Source organism: Meriones unguiculatus, chromosome 5, assembly GCF_030254825.1.
Source record: "Meriones unguiculatus strain TT.TT164.6M chromosome 5, Bangor_MerUng_6.1, whole genome shotgun sequence".
Taxonomy (NCBI): domain Eukaryota; kingdom Metazoa; phylum Chordata; class Mammalia; order Rodentia; family Muridae; genus Meriones; species Meriones unguiculatus.
In genome coordinates, this window is record NC_083353.1 from 99,571,415 (window position 1) to 99,586,676 (window position 15,262).

The 15,262-nt window shown below is 44.4% G+C and overlaps 1 protein-coding gene across 1 annotated transcript in view; it reads left to right on the forward strand.

Annotated features, from left to right (window-relative positions):
* Positions 1-15,262, forward strand: part of Itpr1 (inositol 1,4,5-trisphosphate receptor type 1) — a 324,501-nt gene that overhangs the window by 281,783 nt on the left and 27,456 nt on the right. The window contains exons 54-59 of the mRNA XM_060383882.1: positions 399-574; positions 5,249-5,413; positions 10,174-10,369; positions 11,892-11,984; positions 13,067-13,206; positions 13,675-13,840. Of these exons, the coding sequence (XP_060239865.1) occupies positions 399-574; positions 5,249-5,413; positions 10,174-10,369; positions 11,892-11,984; positions 13,067-13,206; positions 13,675-13,840 (936 nt within the window). The remainder of the gene's footprint in view (positions 1-398; positions 575-5,248; positions 5,414-10,173; positions 10,370-11,891; positions 11,985-13,066; positions 13,207-13,674; positions 13,841-15,262) is intronic.

The window sequence follows — 15,262 nt, forward strand, 5'->3', positions numbered from 1 at the left end:
AAGGAAGGAAGGAAGGAAGGAAGGAAGGAAGGAAGGAAGGGAATGTAGCTCAGTGGGTAGGGTGCTTCCCTAGTGTACCAGGCCCTATGGGAATAACCAGGAAGTATGATGACCTTTTGCGAAGGAGGAAACCTTTTGCAAGCTCTTTGTAAGTAGCGATGACTTACCAGAAATGGTAATGTCTCAGCTAAACCCAAGGTCCACAGGAAGACTAGAAAATTTGGTGGGCACAAGAAACATGAAGTCTAAAAACATTGAAACTTTGAGAATTTGAGGTGAAGATCAGAACAACATAGTCCAAAGAGGTGACTGAAGAAAATTTCGTTAGACCTACCTCAGTCTGTTATCTAGATGTCGTGAAAACACAAATTCCAAAGAACTCTGTTTTGTCTTTCCAGGAACACTAGAACCACACTGGTCAGGCCTCCTGTGGACAGCCATGCTCATCTCTCTGGCAATTGTCATTGCTCTGCCCAAGCCCCACGGCATCCGGGCCTTAATTGCTTCCACAATCCTACGGTTGATATTTTCAGTTGGGTTACAACCCACACTGTTTCTGCTGGGAGCTTTCAATGTAAGTATGATTCTCTTTATAGCACAGTTCTTGTTTGTGAATAAATAGGAATGCTTTCCATTTGGTTTCTAGCATCTTGGCCTGTGTTTTCAATCCAGAAAAAAAAAAAAAAAAAAAAAAAAAGGCTGTTATATCTACATTTTCCTTTGACCTCTGCAAGGCAAATTGAATCTGCCGTTTTTCCCAAGGCATCGTTTGGGCCTCACAGGCCCTTTGCTTGGGAGTATCCCTCTTAGGACCTAGATAGGAATGGTAATGGCTGGGGACGTTTAAGTTAGTTTGGCCAGTCTGGTCAAAGGTTTGTTTGGAACATAGGTTTTTAGCCAGTAAATCAAATGATCAAATATTAGCATAGCACTCAGTTCTCAAAGGGCTCCCATAGGAAAGAGGGGAGAGGTTAGAGGAACTGTTCATAAACAGACAGAGCAAGTGGCAAGGGATCGCTATTTAGATGTCAGTGGAACACATGGGAATGCTGTCACTATAGTTGAAGGGATGCCAAGGGTCGTTGCCAATGGAGATGGCTGATGGAAGGCTCTAGGTGGCATAGGGCTCTTGGTAGAGGAAAAGAGAAAATTCAGACATGAAAGGTATCATGGGATTCTCAAAGTACCTTTCTTTGGTTTGGGTTTCTATTCTAAGCATGTAAAAAAAAACTGAGGTGGCTGTACAAAAATGGAAGTGTCATAGAAGAATAAAAGTAATACATAATCATGTCTGGGTATTCAGATGGCAAAAGCAGCAAGGATTCTGGCAAGATAAGCTCAGAGAAAGGCAGCAGGGTTGAAATTGTGAGTTTTGTTGATTTGATTTTGGTTTTGGTTTTGAAATCGTCTTGCTGTGTAGCCCAGATTAGTCTTGATCTTTCTATGTATCCCAGGCTGATCTTAAATTGACTGTGTAGTCCATGATGGCCTCAAACTCATGATCTTCCTGCCTCATCCTTCCAGTGTGATAAGACTGCAGGTATCTGCCACCATACCCTATGAAGCTGTCCCTTAAAGAATAGAAAAGGTGAGACCAGAAACTACAAGACTCAAAAAAGCATTTTGCTTATTTTAGGCCTCATAGGCCTAAGTGGAACAACAGACAAGAGACCTGTGTTTGGAGTGGGGACTAATCCTGGGACAGCAAACTCTAGGATAAATCCTTCCAGGTCCACATTTATTTCTAAAACATTTCTCAATGGTAGGATATGTTAGGTGGGGTTCAATGACAAAATCCATATAGGAAGTACTGGGTTCAACACAATTAAAAGTGCTGTAACTGCAAGACTTGTCAAAGACCTAAAGAATGATTATGCATCTGAGAAAGGAAACCTACATAGTCATTCTTCCCAAATGCTTTAGCCTGTAGTATTGTAGATGGGTTAGCTGGAAATGATTTTATACAGAATAAATGCTGAGAGATTCTGCTCACCTTGGTAAGTGATGCTTGCAGTGTTTTAAACCAAGATGATTTGTGCAAAGGCATTCTAGAAAATTCATTCACCCATGTCATGTAGACTGGGTGGGAAGTGCTGTAGGCGGGAGGCCTGTGGGGCTCTGGCAGTGCCTTTGATCAGGTGTGGTAAGGCTGAGTCAGAGTGTAGACATAAGAAACAAGGTGCAGGTGTTTCAGTGGTGAAGGAAGAACACCATGGGGTAGACAAAAAGGAAGAGCCATATCCTTGACAAAGTATGGCAAGGTCCTTGTCTTCAAGCAAAGGAAGTATTGTCTTGATCAGATGGGCAGTGAAAGGGATAGATTTATTTTGTGCATTAGTTTTCTGCTGCTATGACAAAACACCATAATCAAGGCAGTTAATAAAGCCTTTAATTGGGCTTAAGGTTTCAGAGGGCTCGAGTCCATTGACGGGGAGCAAAGGCATGGCAGCAGCAACAGCTGAGCGCTGACATCTGGACCCCCAAGCAGGACGCAGAGAGAGCAGACTAATCTCTTGAAACTTAAGATCTTCCCCACGCCAGCCCCCCCCCCCGTGACACACTTCCTAATCCTTCCCAGTCTGCCAACTCGGGAGCCAAGTGTTCCAGCATCTGAACCTGGGGGCCTATTCTCATTCAAACCACCTGGGTCTGAGAGTGGGGTTCATGTGTGTACATGTGTTTTGTCAGTGTGTTTGGGGGCCAGATGTCAAGGTTAGCGTCATTCCTCGGGACCATCCACCTTATTTGAGACAGGGGCTTTCACTGGCTTAAGGCTTTCAGATTTGGTTAGGCTGGAGCACCAAGGAACCTGCCTGTCTCTGGCTCCCCAGCACCAAGATAACAAACACACACCACCACACAGGCATTTTTTTTTTTTAAATTAACATGGGTTCTGGGGGTCAAATTCAGTCTTGCATAGGACAAAGCTTTAAACAAACTGAGCCATCTCCATAGCCTAAAAAAAATACAAATTTAATTACAAATTTCCAGTCATGGATGACTAGGGAAAGAGTATGACATGACCACCATCTAAAATTAAATAATGCAGCAACCAAGTTTTTAGGGTGAAAAATACATTCACATTGTTCACTTATAATGTTTGAGGTGACAAGACATGCCATTCATATTTGATATTTATATCAAATATGGGCACAATGGCAAAGAGAGACAGTTCTAAAGAGGGTGGTGTAGGTGCCGCATGCAGTGAGAAGTTGTTTGAAGGGGAATACAGGATGGTCAGATGATGGACAGATGGACAGGACAGCTAGATGGAAAGAAAAGACTCTTAGTATCTCAGAGATTATAAACTGTCTAGTTCCTTTAGCCCTGTTCTTTGATCATTCCACTGACAACACATCTTTAACACAAACTATGTGCAAGGAAGACTCAAGTTAGACAATTAATTACCATTTACAGTACATTAACTGTGGACGGCAGAACAGCTATCATAAATAGCCATGTAGAGCATTTTGTTTGGTTGATGTTGGTTTTAGCAAGAGATGGCACCTGGTGTGTATGGGAGAAGAGTAACCGAACAGAAAGCTGGAGGAGGAGGCAAGGGTGGAACCAAAGGTAGAGTACTGGGGTTAGGATTAGGACAAGGTGATGAGCCTGTGCTGGAGGAAGCAGGGATAGATGTGCTCACAAGCATACCTGAAGATGTGATGTATACTGGCAGGATCCCTTGGAGACAGAGCAAGCTAGATCAAAAGCTGGTCAAGCAGAGTCAGTATGGAGTAGCGGCAATGGCCTGAGTATGTGAACAGGTGATACTTGCTGGGGAATCAGTGAATGTTAAAGAGAAGAGCGAGTGGGCTGAAGTGGACTGTTGGCCTGTTCCAATTATTAAAACTTGGATCTGTGATGTCAATTGTTTTACTAGTATTTCTCCAAACCCCTCTCTAAAACTCCATCCAGAGGCAGCCATGTTTTGCTTCCCTGTGAAGGACTCTTCCTACAGGGTTAGAACTCAGGGGAAACCCGGCCTGTTGTATGTTGAGCCTGCTGGAGAAAGCTTGAGGTTGTCTGTCCGTGCTGGTGTCCTCACCTATCTGATCATCAGGGAGCTCGCTTACACTGGCCTACAGATTAGCTGGCAGGATTTCTGTGCACCTTGTGCCAAGGGAGCTAGAATAGCGGAAGGTGGTTTTCCCGAGTGCGTTCGAAGAGCTTTCCCTCCAGCTTTTCTGTCTTCCTGGTAATAGAGATGGTCTTCCAGGCACGGGGTTTCCATCTAAATACAAATGTATTATTCAGTAGATAAGTCAGGACCCCTTCAACAGTAAGTGTCAGGAAACCCATGCTAACTGAAGCAGAGGGGAAAATGAATGGGTTTCTCTTGTCACAGATCTCAAGAGCCTGGCTTCAGGTATAGCTGAACTTGGGGGTTTAGGCAGTTGCCCGGTTCTTATGTCCCTCTGTTTGGCTCTGTGTCCTCTGTACTATTGTGGTTCATGAGCTGTGGTATGGTAAACAGAGGCCAGGAGCCCCCGTTCATATTCCTTCAGGTTCAAGGTAAGTAGAAAAAAAAAATTGTCTTTAGCTATAATCCGAGGGAAATGCCTCTTGGGTTTCATTGGCTCATTTGGTCAAGTGACTATCCTTGAACAATCATTATACCCAGAGGAAAAGAGTATTGCGATTGGTCAGGATGAGCTGCTTCTAGACCCCAAGAGCTGGTTCTTGGAAAGAGGTGGATCCCCATGGGAAGATCGGAAGTCATCCTCATAAAGAAGTACAGGAGAAGGAGCTCATCCTGGAAAAACCTTTTTTTGTTTCTCAAGAAAATGTTCATCTTACTTTGTGACTATAGAAGCAAAGAAAGATGAAAACTGTCCACTTCTCATTAAGTTCTACCTCTGTAGTAGTGTATGAAATGGAGCCAGCTTAGGTAACTAGCTTTAATCATGCTGTGATTACAGAGTTCTTGGATAGAGGTGACTTCTGCATTTGCCTGACTCATATAAGAATGTTATAAAAGGTTCATTTCGAAAATCAGAATTTCAGTATGTGTTAATTTTGTTTTTGCCGTACACAAGTAGTGCTTGATTACTAGTGCGTATGAAATTATTTGACTACTGTGTAGTTTTTATTATGCCTGAAAAGCAAAGTAATGGGATGACTTGGAACATAGAACAGTTCTGCCAGGGCTTGGTGGGTACTTGGTGCTGGGGGCCCCCTCAGGTTCTCACGCACAGTTGAGTGTGGTCTGCGCTATCTGACTCTTCCTGCCGCCATCTGTTCTCAGGTCTGCAATAAAATCATCTTTCTGATGAGCTTTGTGGGCAACTGTGGGACATTCACCAGAGGCTACCGAGCCATGGTTCTGGATGTTGAGTTCCTCTACCATTTGCTGTATCTGCTGATCTGTGCCATGGGCCTCTTCGTACATGAGTTCTTCTATAGTTTGCTGGTGAGTACCAGGTGTTCACAAATTTCACACGTGGAGGACTGTGTCATCTCTTATCACAGACCCCCACCTTCTAATGGCAGCTAGTGTGCCTGGTCCTATAATGTCAAGCCCCAAATGCATCTAGTCTTGGGAGGATCTGAGAGGAAAACAGGGCAGCTCCTGGGAACCTGAGTGCACAATCTTATTGTGTCCTGTGTGTGGCACATCTATATCTCCCATTCATGGAAAAGGTGGCCTTGTGGTTACGATGTTTCCTATACGTGTGTCTATTTCTCTCACTCGGGCAATACTTGCCAAGAGGGATATGTGTGACACTGTCATCTACAGTGCCCTGGGATCTGTTTCTCAGTGCAAACATATAAGGACCAATGTAGGAGCAACCTACAGAGCCTCAAGATGCACAGCAATGAGCTTGCTAGGTAAAAGTAATTTTGTTTCCATGGAGCCAGGTGGTTAAGACTTGACAGTTGGTGAGTTGGACCTGTCCCTTTCTTGGGAGCAGATTAAGTTATAAACCAAATAATAATTTTCTGTCCTGTGGCCAAAGGAAACCTAGATCTATAAAGTTGGAGATAAGAAATTTCATTGTGCCTATGTAACATGGCAAGAAACATAAACTGTTATCAAAAAACATAAGAAATATAAAAATATGAAGATCAAAAATGTTCAAGGCCTCCGAAGAAGGAAAGAAAGACGGAAGGAAAGAGATAGATGGGGGAGAGGAAAGGAAAAGAAAGGGATTTGGAAAAAGGCGGATTGTGGAAAGCCCTTTAAAGAAGTACTATGTATGTGTTTTCTGAGCTGCTTACTTTTGTCTCTGCCTCAGTTTCCTCACTTACAAGTTGAGAAGAATATGTTTTTCTCATGGGTACTGTCAGCATCTTAGACAAACATAGTCACATGATGGTTCGCTGTTCTTATGCTTGTCATCCTCTATTCTTGCTCTTATACAAAATATTATAAAGAATTCACCAGGGTTAGCTCATTCCATTAGTGGTTGATGTTGGCAGACTAAACAGAATGGATTATTGTCTCTAGTTTCAAAATCTGTCTGGCGATACTTTGAGGTTTTAGGCAAACAGGTAGCAGGATATACTTGTGAGTGCCATTATGTGGCCTATTTTGGTCATTCTACATCAGAAATCTTTAGAGCCCTGTGTCTATTCTGAAAGCTTTCTATGTTGTTCAAGAACATCCCAGGTCCAACCTGTGAGTCAAGGAGACCTGTATTCACCAGTCCAGCCAAATCCTCTCCTCCCTGGATAGAGTGGCAGAGGTCCTCTTTTGTCCCTGCTTATGGGGGTCTCTCCCAAGAGACAGGAGAATCCCCACTGACCCATGCCATGTCTTCCTGATGGAGTATGGCTTTCCTTGCTTGTCTCCCTCCTATTGATCTTGAGTGTTTTCTCTCTCTCTCTCTCTCTCTCTCTCTCTCTCTTCATTTTCAGCCTTTTTTTCCCCAGTCATTTGTGGAGCCATCCAAGGCACCTTCCTAAGTGCAAGAGACAGAGTGGGATGAGACACACATTCCTAACCTCATAGCCCCACCATCAACAAGACAGTAGCTGCTAACTCTTTGCAAGTGCATGCTTCTTGACCACACTCTCACCCTTCTTGAGGTAGATGATGTCTCCCTTCACAGCTGAGGACAATGAGGCAATATCATGAATCACAATCAGTTGATCCTCCAAACCCAAACCTCATTCGTCTGAGAAAATGGAAGAGCCTGTGCCTCTGTGAAACCAGTATTTCATACTGTAGTTCATATCTGTGCTTTCAAAACTATCGCAGCAGCACAATGGAGTCAGTCTAGATCAGGGTGAATGCCTCTCTTGGTACTTCTAGGGGGTTTTGTGCACTGGCTTGCCTATGGCCTCTTTTTCTTGTCCAAAGAAATACTAAATGTGTTTGATGAGAACCCAAAACACAATATTGAAGCTGTTCAAATTATCCCACAAAGAAAGCAAGGAAAGAGAGAGACAGAAAGAGAAATAGAGAGAGAGAGAAAGGGGGAGAGAGTGCTTCAGTAGAAAGATCTAGAGGCCCCTGGTTGGTTAGAGCTCCCTCAGCTTCAGCAATCCAGGAGGAAAGGAGGAAGGGACAGTGATCCCTTGGCCTAATTAAAGTGCGACGGCCCCCAGAGAGTGTCTGGACCTGGCGTCATACCTGCATTCTAGTTGTATTCTTAAGAAAATATTAACAGAGATGGAAATGTACAAAGTTCATAAACAGCAGGTGACAGAATGAGAACTCCAGATGGTCACTAAACATGGACACAGGCTCATCCCTAAGTGCCAAACCCAGACAAGCTCATTAAAATGCCCACAGTTTCTGAGTTTAACCTGTCACTTGAGGAAAGGTTAAGAGGCATGATAATTCCTGGTCTGGTGTCCATGGGAACACAATGAGCATAAATTATTTCTGTAGTAAATATAAATTGATACAGCATGCTCAAATGGCAATGGGCAGGACTTTTCTTTTACAACAGGAATTGTAGGCCTCTGTGTCTGGAAGTTAGTCAGAATGCTTTAAGTAGACAGGAGTGTATAGACATATATAGAAACAGTCACTGCAGAAGCAATTCTGATAACGCAATTGAAAGCGTCTTGACTAATCAAAACATGACACCAGCCATGATAAGTGTATGTTTTTCTATGTGATACTGGGAGATCATTTTTGATGTGAAGTCTTCCTAAGTATTGTCTGAGAGTGGTTAAATGTCAATATTACAGTATTTTTAAAACTAATATTTATACTTTACATGTCTTAAAAGGAGTAACGTGTGGATGATAGAATAGAATTATTAGGGTTTTTTTTTCTTTGTAGTCTATGTTTTCCTAGTTTTCTGCTTTGAACATGGGTCAAATTTTTTTAATCAGTATACTTTTTAATGAATAATGTTTTTATTGTTTAAAATTAAAAATTAAAAGAAGCATGAGAGAGTCTTCCCTGGTTTGATCTGTTAATTCTCTGTGGCTCCTGCCCACGGAACCTAAGTACCCTTTGTTCACTGTGTGACCCGCGCTTAGTACTTCAGACTGAGTTGCTAGACAATATTTAACCACATTAACAGCAACACAGTCTTTTACTCTCTCTTGTGGATTAAATGCCACTTCCTTGCTTCCTTTTACGGTTCCTACTTGGCCCAGTACCCTGTAGGGAACTAGCTTCAGGACACATTGGAGTTAGGCATGGAGAAAACTAATTGACCAGAAAATGACCTCAGATATAAAATTCTAAGCTGGAAGACACTGAGAGATCAGCCATTTCTGTCCACTCATTTTACAGATGAGGAGATGGAGGTCCACAGAGGCTCAGTCGGCATCTTACTGGAAATCAAAGCAGAGGGCAGAGCCCAGCTGCTTTCCCCATGACTAACTTCACTGTGCAGTTACCCAAAGCCACAGCAAAGACCAAGCCGTCCAGAGCTGTCTAGACATGGGGATAAAGGCTATATTAATTAAGGGGAAAAAAAAGCCTCAGCCGTGTCTGGCAGCATGTGCCTATAATACTAGATGATGAAGAAGCTGAGGCAGGAGGATTAAAAGTTTGCTGCCAGCATGGGCAGCATAGGAAGACCGCCATCTTTAAAAATAACAATGGAAGTTTCTAATTCCAAGAGTTATCCCAGAGCTCTTTTCTAGTTCCTTCCCAGCCAAATGGTTGCCTATACTTCATGGAAATCTACTTGTCATCTTCTAATGCCCACATGGACCTTCAAGGATCCTGCCTTCCTCATGAAGCCAACTTCCTGCCAAGAGCATGTCCCTTGGTTAGGGGTTAGGTTTAACCTATGAACCCAGTGTGTCCTTCAGGGGTCTTGCCTATACTAGGGGAGGAAGTTAAGGGCTTCAGCTTCCTGGTATGTCTACACTGTGGACATCCTTGCAACCATACTATGTGGCTTTGCTCCAGATGCTTCATCAGGAAGTTAGTGATTACCAGTTACTGTCCTTGCATAACACATAAGTATGCCTGTATGCTAAGCAGTGGACATATAAATGCTTGCTTATTCTTCATATTAACCCTCCATCTTCAAGTCTACAAATGAGGAAACTGAGGCTAGGAGCTGGGGACAGAACAAAGCCCAAGATCCCATTAACTGTCCGTAGCTAAGCCAAGGTATGGGCCTCAGCAGCCCAGAAATCTGGCAGTTGGCACTAGCTAAGTAGTTCTCAACCTTCCTAATGCTTCTACTCTTTAATGCAGTTCCTCATGTTATAGTGACCCCCCAACCATAAATTTTTTTTGTTGCCACTTCATAACTGTAATTTTGCTGCTGTTATGAATCATAACGCAGTATTGTTGGAGATAGAAATTTGTCAAAGATGTTGTGGCCCACAGATTGAGAACCATTATGGCTACCTTGTGACATGCCTGGCCTTCCTGGAGGCAGGTACCAGAGTAGCTGGCTCTTTGAAGAAGCTCAGAAATTAGATTCTAAATGGATGAATACCAAGACCCTCATTACTCCATACACACACACACACACACACTCCGCTTTGCTCTCTGAAACTCCTGTTTCTATTTCTAGAACCTCTAACCTGTTTTGTGTGCTGTCCGAAGTTAGTACTGATTGCCATCCCCTCCTCTATGTTAATTTTTCCTCATTTTTACCATCTCAGTTCTCACTGTGAAGACAGGCAATGTATTACACGTTGAAAACATAGAATGATTCTGAATTTCCAAGAGAGAAAATGATGCTGATATAAATCTAAACACTTAAATTGTTGTTCTATCATCTTGTCCTTTTTTTGAAGCTTTTTGACTTAGTGTACAGAGAAGAGACGCTGCTTAATGTCATTAAAAGTGTCACCCGCAATGGACGGTCCATCATCTTGACAGCAGTCCTGGCTCTGATCCTGGTTTACCTGTTCTCAATAGTGGGTTATCTGTTCTTCAAGGATGATTTCATCTTGGAAGTAGACAGGTTGCCCAATGAAACAGCTGTTCCAGGTAGGTTTGGGTTCTTCTCATTTTTTTTAATGTTAACATGATTATAACCAGACTAGAGGAAAGACATGACATTAGCAGGCAAATAGCTCTCTAACGCCAGAGTATGAAGTATGAATATAGGTCATTCTCATGTTATCCAAAGGGTGATGCTGAATACTGTGTTGTAAGGGCCAGTGCCTGCCCCATTCGTTGAATTTATTCCTTGGAGCCACGTGTGCTTGCACATACTCTCAGGCGACAGATTGGTGCAAATTGGAGGCCAGCCTAGGCTACATGCAAGGTCTCAAAAACATAAAAAACAAAATAACGTACTAAGGCCATATTTTCAGCCAGCACAACCTTTTCACATAGCATTTTGACTAGAGATACAGTGAAAGTGTCCCCTTGACTTAGTGAACCTACTTCTGGGGAAAACCTGCTGAGTGCGTGTAAAAGCTGCCATATCTAGGAAAATGTTCACTGCAGTGTGAAGTTGCGAGCAATACAAATATAACAGGGCATTTCACTGGACTGTGGCCCTCGTCTGTGGGGTAGAGTACCCCACACATAGGGTGAATCTTTATAAACCTTTATGGACAAACTCTGATAACATGAGAAAACGCAAAATAATAGTAGTGAGATCATACCTCTAGTTTTGTGTTTGGAGTTTTGTGAGACAGCACACATCATACAGCTTGGGCTGGAACTCACCTTGTAGCCAAAGATGCCTTCGAGCTCCTTATCTTGCTTCCTCTACCACCCACGTACTAGGATTACATACAGTTGACTCTCTGTATATTTAATGTGGACAGACAGACCCACACATTGCTAGCAGTGGCTGTCCCTGAGGCTCTATTTAAAAAAAAAAAAAAAAATCAAATTTTACAACGAGCTCCTGTATGTAACAAAACTGGACGTGATTTCCTATTTGTAAATGATAAACAGTGATCAATATTTAGATGATGCTGAAGTCATCTTTCTCAGAGTAGCTGCCAGTACTTAGTGAAAAGCACTTGGTTAAAGGTAGTCAGGCTGACTGTGTGCTGGGGACAAACTAGACCTACTGTGCACCTATTGCCTTCTCCCCCAGTTGTGCATCTTGATGTAGAACTTCAGCCTTCAGTTGTCACCCAGTGGCACTTAATACTAGCTACCTTCATTTTCTGAACTTGGCGAGCCTGGGCCTTGGGCTTCCGTTCTTGCCCATGTTGCTTCCTGCGCTGACATGATCCAGAGCTTGCTGGAATCTGTGTACCCACTAGTATTTCTCTTAGAGTCTCAGCTGTTTGTCTTTAAAGTTGGAGAGGTGCTATTTAACTGTGATACTGTTAGGAAGCCTACAGAAACTTGACATTTCTGGCTTTTTTCCCATCCAGCTCACCAAATAAAAGTGTAAATTGCATCTGTGCTTTGAATTTATATGCAAGATTGGAGGGTGTTATTTATGTAAAGGATTGTTTAATCAGCCGTGAACTGGGGACTTCAAACATTTTAACCATATGCTGCCAGATTGTTCATCACAAAACTCCCTTCTCTCTCCCAGAAACTGGCGAGAGTTTGGCAAACGATTTCCTGTACTCTGATGTGTGCAGGGTGGAGACGGGGGAGAACTGCACCTCTCCTGCACCCAAGGAAGGTAGGACCACATGGCCACCAGCCCCAGGTGAATATCACAGTCCTTCAGCAACGTAGGTGAGGCAGGTGGTGTGGGAAGCAGATTAAAGGACTGCTCAGGACTAAGGCCAGCAATGAGAGGGAAAAGTTGGAAGTGGTGGGGTCGGGGTGTGCACATAAAAGGAAGCCACATGTGAAGAAGCAAGCTGCTGACTGCAGTCAGCCAGTATTTGAGCGCCCACTGTGGACAGGGCCCTTGTGGCTCCATGGGAGATATCAGTGGAGCAGGAAGGGAGGCAGGTGAATGAGTGATCACCAAACCAAATGTTGCTTCGGTAAGGATGCCATCTAGAAGATAGGCAGCCAGGAGAGCACTGAGGCAAAGGCACTGCACCTCAAACAAAGGACTCTTAGGCAAAGGAGAGGAAGGTGTTCTAAAGGCTTACTGGTAAAACTCCTTAGAGAAAGAACAGCCATGTGCAAGGAAAGCAGCTAGAGGTGATTCCAGGAAAGGACTGGTCCCGCTGGATCTCTGTCAAGCCGGCGAAACATTAAAAAAGACCCTAGAAGCTGCCGCAGCAGGGTGCTGCACTTGCCTAGCCCGTGTGAGGCCCTGCCTGGGTTCAGTGTCTGGTTATACAAAATAAATGAAAACAAAAGGATAAGAGAGAGATCGGCGTTTCAGCCAGTGAAGAGGCAGGCTGCAAAGTGGGATAAAGAGCCTCTAAGGTAAAGCTATGAATGCCATGGCTCTGCTCTAAGAACCAGCAGTGCTTCTGTCCTCCAACATGCCCAGTTGGGAACCTGGCAGATCCAAAGAGTATTGTGTTTGCAGGTAGGTCTACAGTGTAGCAACAGGGATATTTGAAGCTCCGTAGAGGAAGGACATACTGACGTGATTTGAGAAGTGTACAGGGATTAGAAATGGGAACAGCACTGTTCAACTCCTGATAGCACACATATGACTCTTCCTTGATTTTATTTCTTGGGCCTGCCAGCTGGAGAGATAGCATTTGGGCACCATCATTGTAGAATCACAGTATCTCTCCTCCCCCTCCCCCCGCCAACCCGGCTTAACTGTGTTCTGACTCGCCCTGCTCACAGAGCTGCTCCCTGCAGAAGAAACGGAACAGGATAAGGAGCACACGTGTGAGACGCTGCTCATGTGCATCGTCACTGTTCTGAGTCACGGGCTGCGAAGTGGGGGAGGCGTAGGAGATGTGCTCAGGAAGCCATCCAAAGAGGTAAACGGATCCCAAGGGAAGGAAAGGGCACAGGGGTGCGTGGGGGTGGGCGGCGGGGGTGCACTGTGGTGGTGCTGAGTGTAAACTGTCAGTGTGGAGGACGAGCTGGGAGTGTGACAAGCCGTTGTGCAGAAGCCAGTCAGTGCCCCTCCCCCATGCACCCACTAAGGCTTGTGAACAACCCCAGGACAACTCTGGGTTTTCCTATTCCCTTGACACAGGTCAGCTTTAACATTAGGTCTGCCCTTCCCAGCATCCTTAGAGAAGCTTCCCTGTTGTGTTCTCCCAGCAACTGGAGAATTCACAGTATAGACCCAGGGGATTAAACAGAGACTTAGCCAGCGGTGTCCGATGCCCAGTGTCGTTCCCGCCCAAATGGACAACTGTCCAGCCAGAGCTGGGCTCTGACCTCTGCAGAGCAAAGGGCAGTGAGGGCAGTGCCTGAGTGTGACATTTCTCATCTTACAGGAACCTCTGTTTGCTGCGAGGGTGATCTATGACCTCCTGTTCTTCTTCATGGTCATCATCATCGTCCTGAACCTGATTTTCGGGGTCATCATTGACACATTTGCTGACCTGAGGAGTGAGAAGCAGAAGAAGGAAGAGATCTTAAAAACCACGTGCTTCATCTGTGGTGAGTATCTGCCCCACTTGGGCAAGCAAGCCACTGGCTAGCATGGCCAAGCACATGGACACGTGGTGATAGAGTAGGTACGTAACAGGCTCTGGGCTGGAACACTCACTTTGTTCTGTCCCATCCCTGCCCTCCCTTGGCAAACAGCAGGGTTCTGTTTGGCCTTTTTCTCTGCTGGGAAGTATCTGGAAAGCTGATAAATTGTGTGCAGTAGATGCCAGTTGGCCTTAAGTTCTGGAGAGTAGAAGTCTGGCCACACATTTAGGACAAACGTATCTCACATTCTTCCTGTGTCTGGGCATCCTGAGAGTCCATGGTCCAGTTCTAAGTCAACTAGGAAGGAGAGCTGTCATCCTGCTTTGGCCTGAGAATGTCGTCTCTACTGGCAGGACCAGGCTTCAGTGGAAGAATACCATGTAGAGCTGGGCACGGTGGCACCCTCTGTAATCATGACACTTGCGCACCCGGGCAGCATGATTGCTGGGAGTTCAATGCCAGCTTGTCCTCATTCAACTTCCATGTCAACCGGGGCTACCTAGTAAAATACTGTCTCAGAGAAAAGAGTAGGAGGAGGGCTGAAGAGATGGCTCAGAGGTTAAGAGCACGCACTGCTCTTGCACATAACCCAAATTCAACTCCCAGCACCCACATCAGACAGTGACTCACACCAACCTGGAACTTCAGCTTCGGGAGATCTAGCAACTCTGGTCTCCATAGGCACCTGAACTCAGATGCGCATACATACAAGCAACACTAATGGACTCAGTAGGTTTTGTTTATTTATTTATTTATTTATCATATATACACACACACACATATATAAATGCCATGAGTTTGATGGTGTAATTATATTTTAATCCTAACACTCAGAAAGGAGGGGCAGGCAAATCTCTGTAAGTTTGAGGACAACCTGGTCTTCAGAGCGCATTCCAAGACAGCCAGGGATACATAGTAAGACCCTGTCCCCAAAAATAGATAGATAGATAGATAGATAGATAGATAGATAGATAGATAGATAGATAGATCTATTTTTTAAAGGAAAGAAACAAAAAGGTCTCTTAGCCTTGGTGCGTCAGACCTGGCTTCTGGCCTGACCTCAGCTGCTAATGGCCATGCCCCTGTATTAAATCATTTACACTCCCCGAACCATTTTACCTACCTGGGAAGTGGGTGGTGTTTTCATGTACTTACCTGTGTCACCTTGAGAATCAGGAGTCAGGACTTAGATAAGGTCCTGGCATAGCCCCAGTCACGCTGCAGGCTAAGTAGGGAGCTGCTGCAAGAAACAAGTATTCACACCAGTAATTCCAGCACTCAGGAGGAGGCTGAGCCAGGAGGATCATGGGTTCAAGGCCAGCCTTTGCTATATGAGACCCTGTCTCAAAACATAAAAACAGGTTCGTCGGGCACCAAAAATGTCGC